Source organism: Sinocyclocheilus anshuiensis, unplaced genomic scaffold (assembly GCF_001515605.1).
Source record: "Sinocyclocheilus anshuiensis isolate Anshui unplaced genomic scaffold, SAMN03320099.WGS_v1.1 scaffold234, whole genome shotgun sequence".
Lineage (NCBI taxonomy): Eukaryota > Metazoa > Chordata > Actinopteri > Cypriniformes > Cyprinidae > Sinocyclocheilus > Sinocyclocheilus anshuiensis.
The window spans coordinates 1388690-1403631 of NW_015544165.1; the positions used below are offsets into that span (position 1 = coordinate 1388690).

General features: G+C 38.9%; 1 protein-coding gene across 3 annotated transcripts in view; it reads left to right on the plus strand.

Annotated features, from left to right (window-relative positions):
• Window positions 1–2497: 2497 nt before the first annotated feature.
• LOC107695795 (zinc finger protein 385A-like) overlaps window positions 2498–14942 on the plus strand; it is an 86460-nt gene continuing 74015 nt past the window's right edge. Inside the window, exon 1 of one of the 3 annotated variants that reach the window (XM_016495843.1) lies at window positions 2498–2709. In XM_016495843.1, coding sequence (XP_016351329.1) covers window positions 2583–2709 — 127 coding nt within the window. In that variant the 5' untranslated portion in view covers window positions 2498–2582. Of the gene's footprint in view, window positions 2710–6825; window positions 6863–10752; window positions 11253–14942 lie in introns of those variants that run through there. The other 2 variants (XM_016495845.1, XM_016495844.1) reach the window with 2 other exon arrangements.

A 14942-nucleotide genomic window follows, 5' to 3' on the forward strand; every position in this document is an offset into this window, starting at 1 on the left:
TATTTCCTAGGAACAAAAATCATGAAATTATATATAGTTTTTAAATCTTTTTGGATAAGTTGTGAGTGCTCCATTGCATCCAACTCAATTACAAAATTTTATTTTAGAATATGCTATAAAACCACACAGTTAATGCTTCGGAATGGAGACCTCATGTCAAGCATAATCCTTATCAAGCCCTGTAAAGACTCCTGTATAATGTAGTTAACCGCTACAGGCTGCACACATAGTTCTGCAGTAGAAATAGTAGATTCCCCCAAGCTGCACATCATCACCCATTTACTAGACAAACTTTAGCCTAGAGGTATCAGTAAGTTGTGTTCCTTCTTACTTGGACACGACGAATTACTGTAAGCAAATACATACACCATAAAGTGAGATCATAGTGAGTGGCAGAAAACATTATTGGTTTGTGGTGTGAGTGTTTGGAAGCTGTTTATGACTGGTGAACATTGGGAGAGGCCCTGTTGCTTTCACCATGCTCTGTAACTGTATCTTACTGCGCCTGGCTGATGAAATGTGCTTACTGCTTTAAAAAAGCGGCCCCTCCACCCCTCTCTGCCCTTCATCTGTTAGGAACTTCCCTGTAACTGTTGGTTTGTGCGTCACAAACAAATTCTGCTGTTAATATGTTAATCTGTACGAAAGGCGAATGTGAGATCACTCAACTGGGATTGTCATAATACTAAAGGTTTTTCCGTGAAATGATTTGTATGATTCTGAGATTTTGAGAAGAACCGCGGCTTCTTGTTCTCTCTTTTGTGGTGATAGTTTGTCACTTAATATTCAGTCTAGAGTTTCATACCAGACATAACATTTGCCATATTCATTTCAGGCAAGACCCCACACCGGAGCTGTCACTCATTTGCAGTCGCCCTCTCAGGACTCATCCTAGACGTTAAGCAGGAATACATCACCATCTGCTGTTGCACGGCCTCCATCTGTGTGGCTTGGTCAAAGCCACAAAGTAAATACGTCTTCCAAGCCACACTCTAGATCAGGGCTGTCCAAACTCGGTCCTGGAGGGCCGGTGTCCTGCAGAGTTTAGCTCCAACCCTAATTAAACACACCTGAACCAGCTAATCAAGCTCTTACTAAGCATAGAAACTTCCAGTCAGGTGTGTTGAGGCAAGTTGGAGCTAAACTCTGCAGGACACCGGCCCTCCAGGACCGAGTTTGGAGAGCCCTGCTCTAGATGGAACTGACTGGAATTACTTTGCATTGCTGAAATGAAATAAAATAAAATAAAATAAAATGTTTATTTTATCCATTGGCTTTTTCCTTTACTGCACAGGACACTGAAGATCTGAAAGGAAAGTGGAGGGAGAGGGATAGGGACATGACCCAGAGCAGAACTGAACCTTGATCAGCTCCCTATCTGTCATGCCACAGCTCCAACATGACTGGAATTTTCCTGATATCCTTCTCCAGTTGCAAGAGATGTAAAAGGCAGAAGATTGTGGTTCCATTTAATTTATTTATTGGAAGATAAATAAACAAATATTAATTAAATTATATTTGATAATAATAATAATAATTCTAATAATTATTATATTTATTTATCACGATATCATTAGTAAAAAGAATAATTGTTGTTTTTGAAAGATAAATAAACAAATATTAAATACATATCACATATTAAATAATATTTATATTTATAATAATTATTATTATTATATTATCATAATAATTGTGATTATGATTATTATTATGATTATTTATTTATTCTTATTTACATTTTTATAACCCAATTATTGGCATGACAGAATTAAATGCTTTTATACATTCTTCTCTTAAGAGATGGATGTGACAAAATTTTGTCACAATTGAATTATTGTGAAGCTCTTGAGATGTATGCATATTTAAGTGTTCATATGTACAATCTCGAATGGATGGAATTGATTGGATATACTTTACATGGCTTAAATGTTCATATTATTCATTGGCTTTTTCTTTTACTGCAGAATTTTCCTGATATCCTTTCCCAGTTGCAAAATTCCCAAACTTGAGTGGCACCTTTGACATAGTAAGCAAAACATAGTGGTTCCATTTATCATTTTTGGAGCTGTAATGTAAAAATTATTTGTTATGCAATGACAAAGTTGCCCATATTATGAAATAAGACCTGGATGTACCAGTTGGATTGGTCACTCCACTCCTGGGAAAGATTAAAGCCGATTACATTTTCCCAGCTATCAGGTATGTGTCTCATATTGCCCAGCCTATACCTCTCTCCCTCTCCATCCCAATCCATCCTTCATTGACACTGGACTTTTCGCTCTCTCACTCTCTCTCACCCCCTCCCTCCTTCTCCTCTTCGTTCTCCTCCTCTCCCCTTCCTCACACGGTTGTCCTTACTTATTAAGGTCCTGGTGTGATTATCTGCTGGAATCTCTTGCACTTGTCCTGTATTCTCAGTGTGGTGAGATTGAGAGTGGGATGGGCTAAAAGAGGGAAATGCTTGTCTCTGCATGACTATGTGATACTTTGTGCAGGAGACACTCCCGTAAGTTCATCAGGACTATTTTGGCTCCAAATATCCCTGGAGCATCAAAAAACCTGGTCCGGATGCTCTGTTGTTCATGCCAGCAAAGAATTCTACGGGGAGTCTGTGGTGTCAGGGTGCCAGTGGAAAGACCCTCGGAGGCAGAAAGAGGAGACGAGAGGACGGGAAACAGTCAGAGGAAGAGGGTTTAATGTGGGGTACAGGTAAGAACATCCACTAATATCTATTTCTGTTTGCAGTCTCAAGTGAACACATCCGAGTGCAAACTTTTCCCCTGAAGATCCTTTTTGCTGCATGGGCAGAAATGTACAACATTCATGTTGTGTATATACAATCAGCCTAAGCCAGTATAACACTGAAGCTGATTTATATTTTCAGGGTTAAAATTATTCATGTACTATGGCATTTACAATATATATACATAGCATGCAAGACATCGATGAATAGTTTAGGAGTTGTGATACATCTCATGGAGTTACAACAGTCTATGACCAGCATCTAGTCTTCCTAATTTAGTCCTGTCAGTGTTGTCATTAAAAAGATTGTATTTCGAATGAAGAAGTGCATACTTTTGAACTGGCATTTTCTGTAGATTTATGCTTTCTCTTGTTTCTTTACTAGTAATAAGAAAGATGATGTTCAACAGCTTTGTCACAGTGTTCATTATTCTTACCAATAAAGCTAAAATGAGTTTGATCTGAGACGTGCAAGCCACGAAAAAGCCGAGCAATAGATGTATTGTATGTGTGTGAGTGCACATGCCTGTAGGCTATGTGTTAATGCATGTGTTTGATTGAGTGTGCAAACAATTTCAGAAGAAATATTGCCCACAGCTGCATGTTAATTAACTATATTATGTCAAAAAATACTCCTGGAATGACCTTTGAAATGTACCTTTGCTCATTTGATTTTTCTTTTTACCAGCGTGAAGGACATAGAAAAGAACAAACCTGTCAAGAACCATTTAAATGTTGTTGTTGTTTTTTTTTGGCAACTTTTAATACCTGTACTTGGAAATAAAATAAAAAGAAGCTTAGCTTCGAAGGTCAGCCTATTCTTTTAGGACTGAGGCAATGTACTTTTCAGGGGGGAAAAAATGTATATATATATATATATATATATATATATATGTGTGTGTGTTCATTTATTTAAATAATTATTAACATTAATAACAGTAATAATGTTTTTTATATTATTTATTGTTACTTCGCATATGTTAGTCGTTAAACTGACTTGACAAAATGAGTAAATTTCATGTGATTTTTCTACACAATGCCTTTGACACAGTTTTGTCATAAATGAGATTATTGTGACGCTCTTGAGATGAATGTGTGCACATGTAAGTGTATATACATGTAAGCGTCTATATGTACAAGCCTGGATATTTGCTGAGATAGATGGGTGTAGACATGGTATTAGGAGGCTCTCTGTCTTCTGCCAAAGGTGTGAAATTAGCATCTCTGTGTGAGAGAGAGTGACAGTCAACTTCAACATTTCCCTCATACGCAGAGCTGGAAAAGCACACCGGCTATCCAGTTGGAAATGTCTCATCCCTCCAACAGCTTTCTAGAAATCTATCTTTTTTGTTGCACAGGAACCTAACTGATATGGATCCACTCTTGATCAATAGTCTAATTTTAGTGTGATCATCCACTGTCATGCAAACGGATACTCATATGCCGGCTGCTGGCTCTGTGCTTTTCAAGGACATTGAAGCGGAACCGTGAAGGTCTCACGCATATTTAATGAATATCAAAATAAAACCCTTTAAAATTGCACTAGGCATGCATTCTTTTTCCATTTTTCAAACTAAATTAGATTTGATATATGTTGGAGACAATGCTGACTATATAAAAAAGGTTACTTGAACGAATTGACACAATGTGATAAACTAAATTTTTTAATATACATTTTATTTCCTACTCATATAGCTGATGTTTTTTGCACTTGCACTTTAGGTCTAGGTTATTTTTTATATGGTGAGCTGGACCCTGGACATCCCTTTGACCTTTCAGCGCAGTCTCTAAATTCACCACCCGTCCGCAAGCACACACTGCTGTTGATATAAACGGTATGTTCTCAGAGCACATGGCACATACGCTGCAGCTCCCTCAATACATAAAAGTCATGATCAGTTTAACAGGAAGAAAAGAAAGGAAGGAAAATCTTAGAGATAGGCTGTGAAATACATTCCCCATCCAGCCATCCCAGAAATGGCTTGTATGAAATCCGCGAGACATAATTCGAGACATAATGATGACTGTAGCTGCTAGTGCAGATTTTGGTGCAGATTTGAATAATTTAATACTTTAGAATGGTGATTTAAAGAATGCACAATTTGTCTCAGTATCTTTATAAGAAAAAAATAAGAAAAATAATAAATTATTTTCTAGTAATTTTTGAGAGGAAAATATCCTACACCATTTCTGTATATCGTACACCAATTTGTTTGTCAGTGTACATCGCTAAATCATTGACTAGATCTTTTTGCCCATTAAATTTTACTATCTGTTATCAGCTGATTTTTGTGACGCTAAAAATGATTGAGTTGATTATCCTTTGATATGATGCATTATACAGTGACTGTTTTCCTCTCCAGAATTTTGTTCTGTTCTTAGTAGAATGTTGAGAATTGATGATGAAGAAAGATTTGTTAGTACACAGATTTTTACTACTGGGCTTCACCCTATCCCTAGATATACTGTATCTATGTCTGCTGAACTGGCCAACTCAGAGTCCAGATTTAATTTCTTGTGCTCTGGTCTCTCATTAAACACATTAAAAATAGAACCTCAATATTCCAATATATCCACGGGCCTCCAGCCAGACAGGGAAGCCTTCACAGTGTCTCTAAAATGTTTTTGGCCCAGTCTAGCACATGGAGTCTTTCCCTGCAGCTGTGCAGTAATCTCACCACGGAAAGCTCTTTTTCTCTCTCTGGCTCTTGATGTCTCTGCATCTAACCTGGCCCTGTGTGGTGTTTAATTTTGCATGCTAGTTCCAGGTGTGTGTGTGTCCCAGGTTTGTGTCCCTGCGGGAGGTGGCTTGGTGCTTGCTTGAGAGGCTTAGTTTGCAAGGCTTGGTTTGCAGTCTGGAGGTGGTCCAGGCTGCTGCGCTACAGAAGTGTGTACGTTTGGGGATGTGACTCCCCAAGGCTCTATGTAAAAATAGCTCTCTAAATAAACCATAATTCTCTGTGTAAGTGGTACTTTTTAAGAGGGAGGACAAAATATGACATAGCAGGTATGCTGAAACCCTCAAAGATGATTCCCTACTGTATATTCAAATGTCAGAGTTACATAAGCATCACATGACTATATATATATATATATATATATATAATGAAAATATGGTAGATATGTATATGATGCATTGAGGATTCATCTACCATATTTTCATTCAGATTAAATTGATGGAAGACACCTTATTTAAATAATTAATATGTAAATCCGTCATTATTATGCTGCAAGAATATGGATTATTCTTGTGTGTAATAGCAATTCTCAACCTGCAGAGGGCAGAAAAGCACCTTTGCCCCTGCTGTAGGGGTTACACAGTGAGGAGCTTTATAACAATGAAATGGACTGTAGAGCAGGAGTCAAGGCCCTGTCCTCTGAGTCTGAGTGTGTCGCAGTGCAGGTTTATTCTGGCAGTGGGCTTTTATGGTTGACTGGTGGCAAGCGGAGGTGCCTCTCTCTCACACACTCTCTTTCTCTGTGTCCTCCATTTGGTTGCAGGAATATAGACAGATATAAGGTTCACACAGCCGCACCTTACTTACACTCTGACTCATTTCTAGTTCACTGCTTAATGGATCATTAAAATGCCTACTTGCCCAGTGTTACAATCTATGAATTAAAAATATGGAGAATTACAGTTTTGTGCATTTTGACCATGGTAAGTATTGTGATGAACTGATTTCATACATTTTCAGAGTATCATATTTTTATTATACACTGATTTTTCCAGTGACTCGATCTTTCTGCAGTTTACATCATTACGCCTGTAGGGGGCGACAAGTGACTTTTTGTCTATTATGAAGGAGCGATTTATTCATTCGTTCAAAGATACACTTCATTCTGGAGTAAAAATCTTACTGTCTGAATTAGGAAAAGCATACCACTATACTACTTCTACTACTTCTGCCATATTTTTATATGGATGAATTAGTATGCTAGCAGCACGCTATTCCGGATCGACTTGAGCAAATCAGTGAATCGTTGAATCGTTCAATCACTCAACCGATTCGTTCAGAAACACTGAATCATTCGGTAGCGTTGCTCTGGCTTGGCTTGGAACTATTTTCGTTTGTGGAGCAAAAACAGACGCCTCAACTGGAAATACCTCGACTAAAATGTAAGTTACTCAATCTTAACTTATTGTTTTATGAAGCGATGCATAAAAGTAGGTTAGGGCAAAGTCTCTTTAAGGTATTCTATAGTCTTTGGTTAGGGTTATGTCGTCTTTATTTGGTCGATATGTTAGAACAGACTGCTGTTAGTTAATTCAGGATTACAGTACTCTGGTTCGTGTGAGATTGCTTGACTATTTTTGTTTTAATGAGGATATGTGAGCTTGCTTCTACTCTCTGGGCGTGCAGCATTATCCCATAAATACAATAATATGTGAAACTCAGCGTCTTGTCGGTTGTCATAACGATACTGGTCTCAGATGATAAGTCTATGGACCACCGTTCACTGACCGTCTGATGCATTTGAACATTAATATGTCAAGTCGCCAATTATAGTCTTTTGACGGTCAACTTAAGTGAAAGTTGCATGTGTGAATTACCTGCGTCTGCGAGTCTCTCTCTACAAGCATTGAAGCTTAGTTACTTAAAAAACAGCGATTTTACCACCTCATTGCTGAGAAATATAATGCAGCGGTCAGTATCGAAGCTATTTTATTAATAAACGTTTCTGTGCGCCACAGTGTTTCTGTGTGTGCGCTGCGCGATCTCCGTTCTCTGTGTGCAAATTGTGTGTGTGCTTGCGTCAATGAAAGCAGCATAGCCTACTGTTTACTTTAGCTAAAAACCCGAACCCGAGAGTATTTCGGGACCCGTCAGGCTCTGGTCGGGTAGCAGACCTCTAGATCAAAGTTGTTAAAAGGAGTTGTGAAGGAAAGTTGAGTAGTTAGCTTAAAGCTTTGTTTGAAGCGTTACGTCTGTGAAATAGCTCATACTTTATATATATATGTATATATATATATATATATATATTAGTGTTGTCACGGTACCAAAATTTCAGTAAAGGATAAAATACGCATGTTTTGGTGGGGTTCCCCAGGTAATCGCATTCCAGGGGCTAAATATCACGTTAATGCGGTCACTTTTCAACCCGCGGACATGAAAAACAACCCGCAGCAACAGTGTTATGTCATCTTCAGCTCTTTTTCTTGATGCTCTCATCTATCCATCCATCTCTTCACACCTGTTTTTTGATAGCCATTCTCCTCATGCTATGACCATACCCATCCTAGACTTAACACACACACACGCGCGTGCATCCCAGAGCCAGGGGTGAAAAAGGATCCCCATTCTTGGATTTCACCCTCTCATCATGACATCCATTAAAGTCCTGCTGGGTCCCAGTCACTAGCAGGTAGACAGCACATTAGCGCTTGGACCATTGAGCTCAACAAGGCCCTGCTCTGAATTATTGATCCCAAAACAACTAATGAGGAAACCCTATCCCCTCTTTTGATGAGACACATACACATGGTCACACTGCTGTGTGAGCTCTGCATTGCCACACTGGCACACTGTCCAATCAACCTGTTTATCAGTGCTTTGACTTTCACAGGCTCAGATGGCCTCAGTGAAATGACCAGGGCTGTGTTTCCCAAAAGAATCGTAAGCATATTTAGATCGTAGAAACCATTGCCATTAATGGTCTCTATGATCAACTTAGGCTCACAATGCTTTTGGGAAACACAGCCCAGGTTAGATGAGTGTGAATTTTTATGTTGTTTTATTGACCAGTCAACATCTGATTGTGCATGGTAATTTCTTCAATATTTTACATTTAGATTACCTTTAGCATCATGCAATGCTCATTTAAAGTTTATCCTAATAATTTAAAATAATATTAATGATTTAATAACACTGTTAAATGTAATCTTGAGCAAATCACATACACCGTACATGTGCTTTACAGTACATTTTTTGTACTTTACATTTTAATGATCTGATTCCTAAGTTTAGCATTTAAAATGATTTTGAGTTTGATGTGTATAATTTTAATATGTGCCATAGTGCCAGGTGTCGGTTATCAGCCATGACATAACAATTATTGGCTTATTATGTCGGCCATCCCTAAAAATTCTGTTGTTTATGCTGGTTGCCATCATTATGTTGTTCACTAGCAAAAATTGCTGGTTGACCGACAGAGGTTTACTGGTTAAGATAGTTAAGAAGCCTAATTCAGAGTTAAAAATTCATTTAATTTTTAATTCCATTGCAATTTGAATTGGTATTTACGGAGGTAGAAATAAAATAAACTGGAATTAAAAGAAATTAATATAATTCCTATGAATGAAGTTTTTAATTGGAAATGGAAAATTTGTCGGAACAAATTTTGCACGATAACCTTGTTTGAAAACTTAAAAAGTTTAAATGTCTTATAAGAACACTTAATTTCCTAGAATGCCTTTGCAGAAAATAAATTCCTTGTCCTGTCATCCCAATTTAAATTTCATTCGACTTTTTTTGGGGTGTTGCCCATTCAATCCAAATTCACATTCATAATTTGAAATGCTGCCAATCCTTAAATTCAAAATTTTGCCCTGGTAGGCATTCCAGCATCCAAAGCTCATCATATCTCAACCGGAGGGTGCTTTGCATTAGTTTTGTCGCCGTTTGCATCCACAGTTGACAAACTGGGATTCACAACCTTCCTCTTGACCTTTACAAAGTGAATGATTAAGCAAAGCTTCAATAATGAGCAGTTAATCAGTAAAGATCAGTATTAAGACCTCACCTGTATCAGTGTGTTTACCCATTGGTGTATCAGGGCACACACACAAGTCCATCCTCATTATGAGCTGTTTGCTCAGGTGCTGGTCTAATAGTGTGTATGAGTGCCCTCTGGGATCAGATAACGGCATGTGTGCGAGTCTGTGTGTAATGCACCTGTAGTTTTATAATAATGGAGCTTTAAATGTACAATTTCCCCCACCCTCATTTATTTTCTGTCTCTGTCTCTGTGCAGTGCACTATCAAGGGTGTCAGCCAGCCTCCTTAGTATTCACATCCCCACTCGCTGACTTACTGCACAAGCCAGAGACAACAGAGGAGAGAGAGAGAGAGAGGAGGGAAAAGGAACAAACCGGAAGACAAAATAAAAGATCGCAATTTTTCTAGCCCCTAGCTCAAGCATGCATAGTGTGTGTGCTAGTAAATGGCTTTAGAGAATTCATTTTTGATGCCTCCTTTCTTCTCTAGCCTTTTTTTAAATGTTCGATTCAGCCCTGCAGCATGGCTTTCCTCCATCGGAAAGGCTGCCATAAGCTCCGCTGTTGTCTGAGGCGAGCCGAATCACTTACATACCGAAGATGTTCAATTTTGAATTCTTTATGAGGCGCATTTCAACCCGACAATGACACGTTTTGAAATTGGCCCAGTTGTGCTTAATAAGACTGCGGCTTGTGTCGGCCTCTCTCTTTGTTAATTTCTCTGTCTCTCTTATTCTTCCTTCCAGTCTTTTCTCCATGTCTCCTCATCCCTCTGTCAGTTTGAATTTAGTTTAATCTCCCCCTCCTCCTCCTCCTCCTCCTGATTCCTTCGCTCTGTCGCTCTCTGTTCCATCTCTTCCGAACGTTCATTCTCTTTTCTCATATCTCCCCAAATTATTGACAAAAGCTTTGAGTAACAAATATTTCCTGCAACAGAAAGACTTAAAGGAGAGCCTCAGGGAGGTGCAGAGAGGACGTTAATCCCCTTACAAGTTCACCGTCACAGGGGTCGCAAAGGGGGTGAGAAGAGGAGTGAGAGATGGAGAAGTGACCACCACTATTGCAACTGCCATAAACAGACCGATTTTGAGAGTGAAAGAGATGGAGGGAAAAATTGAGAGAGAGAGAGTGTGGCAATGATTCCATGCTTTCCACTCTGCAGGATGACAAGCGGCTGCTGCCTCTCCAATTGGTTGGGACTGCCACCAATCAGAGCGCAGACAGGGAAGGTGCCTTTAGGTTATACCCAACCCCAAAAACAAGAAGCGGGGAGAGAGAGAGATAGAGAGAAAAGAGAGAGAGAGAGAGCGCAGCACAGACACCGGCTTGACTGTGCTACCGAGGCATTTCTTCATGGTATCTGAGAAATGTTCCTGTTGAAGGGAAACTGTTCATCTTCTATCTGCTGTAAAGAAGCACAGTGTGTCCCAGTGCACCTACAGGGATTTTGGCTCATTCACTGACCAGGGCTCTGGCATTTCTGACCCCCCCCCAACCCCCGTCTCGGGACACTCTCCCACGTTGCCCTCTGACTCACCTGAGAGAAGACGGCAGAAGACCTGCAGATCCCTCCCCTCAGAATACTGCTCGTTCACCTGGAAAGAGAGGACATACAAGATACAGGATGGACAACAGATATGCTCTCTCTCACGCTGCGCTGGCTGCTTGACTCACTTCTGGTTTGTAAGAGAGACGCAGAGAGGAGTGCGGAGAAGAACTTGTGCTCCCCTGGATTAGAATTCGAGGAAAGCTGGTCCTGATCACAGGAGCGAGGCTTTTAGGATGATCTTGGGTAAGTTCTCCTTCGGGTCTTCTCCAAAGCTTTGTGTTAAGTGCTGCGGCACCACAGGCACTTCAGCTGAAATTTAGAAACATCAACTCTTTGATTGAGCCTCTAGCTCATAACTTCCTTATTGCCATTCTTTTCAACTTGTGTAGACCTGATGTGCAAGTATTGAACCATAGTGGTTTCTTCAAGATGAATTTGGACTGACGCTGAAGGTCACAGTTGTAGCAGTGAGTGTTCAGCGGTGCAAGCTGTTTCACCCTTGGTCAGACTCCCGCTGTCCATTCTCAGAGGGATTTTGACACTCAAATATGAAAAAGGAAAGGTTTAAGATCTAAAGAAATCAAACGAACAACTTCCTAAGTTGAACTTCCGTAGTTGTACTTTATGGCAGGTTATGACAGGATAAAACGACCAGGTGTATGTTGATTTGTTGTCTTATACCATTGTTTTCTTTGTGCAAATCTTTGTTTATTGTTAACATGATTATAGTTGGGATGTACCGCTATACAAATTCTGGCCAATACTGATATGTTGATAATTATTTTAATGTTATGGCCTATTACAATAAATGACGGAATTTTTTTATTTATTTATATGATTAAATTATATTGAAAAAACACACAAAAAAAATTAAAATCACTAATTTTTCAAGTTAATTAGCTGCAAATGAGTTTAGGCATCACAACATCACATTATTTTGGAAATTTACTGAAAATTACAATACATTTAACAGTGTTGTTTATTGTTGTTTTTAAAGGCTAACTTCAAATGTGTGTTAGATGATGGCAAATGTACAAATATAGAAAATGAGCTTGCATTATTAAATATCAAAAGTCCACCTATACAGTGAATAAAAATAATCTTTAATATTGGCAGAAAACTGATATGGTACCGATATCTTGTGCATTTATGAATTTGCAAGCCGTAAATCTTCTTCAGGAATTTATAATTGTATATATCATAAGCTCTGAATTCAGTTCTGGAATTAAACCTATAAACAACCATGACAGTTTATTAATGTTGAGCATGAGAAATTTTGACAGTCTTTTTGGTGCTTCTGGAGAGTTCCTCCATTGCTCTAGGCTGTAGATGTGTGTGTGTGTGTGTGTGTGTGTGTGTGTGTGTGTGTGTGTGTGTGTGTGTATGTGTGTGTATGGTGACTAGAGGCTCCAGCATCTGAGCCAGCTCATATTCCTGCTGGGGTTGTGTGAATATTGCATCTGCACTCAAAAACACAACTGTGTCGGACAGTTGTCGTTGTGTGTCTTAGCTTTAGGTATTTTAGATCATGATAATGGGTATTTTTTAGTGTACCTGTAACATACCTGTGTGTTACTGTGCTATAAAAGTGTCACTGTGTGTGATTGGTTGTGTAATGCTCTGTGAGGGAACACCAGTTGAGGCCACATTGTTTAACGCATGCCTGGACTAATTTAACAGCCGGGCTGCTATATTTCTCGTCGGCATTTTCCTCGGGGCATGTTTTCCAGGGAGCCAAGCATAATGATTATAGGGCTTGTAATGTGTTATCTGTCTGCTCTATATGTGTGTGTGTGTGTGCATATGCCATTATTACTACAGACAGAAAGGATTTATAGTTACAATATATGGTTGTGCACCACAATCAGCCTCACGTTTGCTAAATATATGTCTTTACCATCTCTTGCATGCAGAATGGTCTGGCTTGTGAAATGTCCTCAGAATAGGAGGCTTTATATATGTCCAATATGTTCTGTTAAAGTTAAACAAGATAATTCACAAAAAAGTGTGTATTCGCGCCTCTTATAGACTCTTTTTATAGACTTTTTAAGGATAATTCACCTAAAAATGAAAGTATTGAGGATTTACTCATCCTCATGTTGTTCCAATAATAATAATTTTTTTTTTCTTTTTTGTAGAATACAAAAGGAGATATTTATCAGAATGGACAGGGTCCAGGGATAGTCATGGTCACCATTTACTTTCATTGCGGGTAAATGGTCAGCTTGGACATTCTGCTAAACTTCTCCTTTTGTCTTGCACGTAAACAAGAAGGTCATTTTTGTTACATCAGGTTTGGAATGACATGGGTGAATGAATTATTTTTTATTTATTTAATTTTAATAATTAATTTGCATTAGGGCCTATTTAATCAAATTATTATTTTATTTAATTTTATTATTAAATTATTAATTTAACTTATTTGAATTGACAAATTTAATCTTAATCAACTTTTTTCTAACTCTTTTTTGAAGGTGCTTTCCAGTGTTTCCACCTTAAAAAACCTGCTTTTTATTTATTTTGTGTGCGAGGGGTTGCAGAATTGTGATGGAGTACTTGAATTTGGTCTTGTTGAACAAACAGACAAGCACAGACGTGCTGCTCCGTTCCCATCAAAAGAGGCAGAAATGATGTTTGTGACTGGAGAGATGGGCAAATGGCTTCATTAACCCATCTGATTACAGCTGCATCTATCCAATCTAATCAGTCAGGTCTGACAGAGGAATGTTTTCAAGTACTCTGTCAGCATCTGTGTGTTCATTACCACATTTCCATCTATATACCTTTTTTTTTTTAAATAAGGTTCAGACTATTTATAAATGAATACTTGATTTTTGTTTTTGCACAAGTGTGCTTGGTGCTTCTATGACCTCATGTTTAAAGACACATCTGCATATGATGTAAAAATTGCATTGCTGCATGCAAAGCTAAATTATACATTCTGCTATAATGCAGACCTGTATCTTAATTTTTTACTAATTAATTTGTTGTTAGTATTTTAAGACAAAGACTTTTTGTTATTGTGGTGACCTTTAGATTGCAGATGTATTCAGGACGCAATGTCGCTACACTGTTTTACACTCCAGTAAACAAAAACGATGTCACTTCGGCAAACAACACACTTCATAATACAAGCTGTAGTGTGATGCAAAACAATCCTTTTATGAACTTCCTTTTTGGAGCAGAGTATGTGTGATGACTCATTTACAGTCCTTATCTAAATATACTCTGAATGACCTTGACCAGATCCCCTTCCTCCTTTTTATTCTGCACCTGCTTTTAGCCCTTTCACATCAAAAACCTATTCACATCAAAAACGATAACTGTATTAGCATCCGCACCAATGCATGATAACGTTCTGTTTAGTATAAGCGAACACTGCAGTTATGTCATCTGCCACTTTAAATTCTCAAGCTCTTTACAGTCGGATGGATTCTGATTGGCTGTCAGTGTTTTAATTGTAAATGGGCTTGAATTGTCTTATATCTTTTCGTGTGTGTGTGCGTTTGAAAAGTGAGCAGGTTGAGACATTTGTTCCTAGTGGTGGTGAAGACAGCTGACCCTGATAATGGGACATAAATGTTCTGCAGTATATACAGCGGAGATCCGCTGAGCCCCACATGACAGACCATACACTGCCATAAATGCAGACATACAGACACACATTGACTCTGTGGAGCCGTGGCACGCTGCCTGGTCCCCAGTGTTTTCATCGGCAGGACTGAGACAAAGAGTGGGGTTGGCTGCTGAAGGAGAGGTGAGTAACCTGAGCAACAGCACTGCGATGTGCATTCACTGCCGCCTGCCCAGTGTGGAATTTCCATTGTGGCCAGCCAGTCAGAACGTCCCCCCCTTTCCTCCTTGCACACCTGCACACCTGTCTGAGCTCACATATAGATAAGTAAAGCTCTCCGAGCCAATTCATTTAAAGGA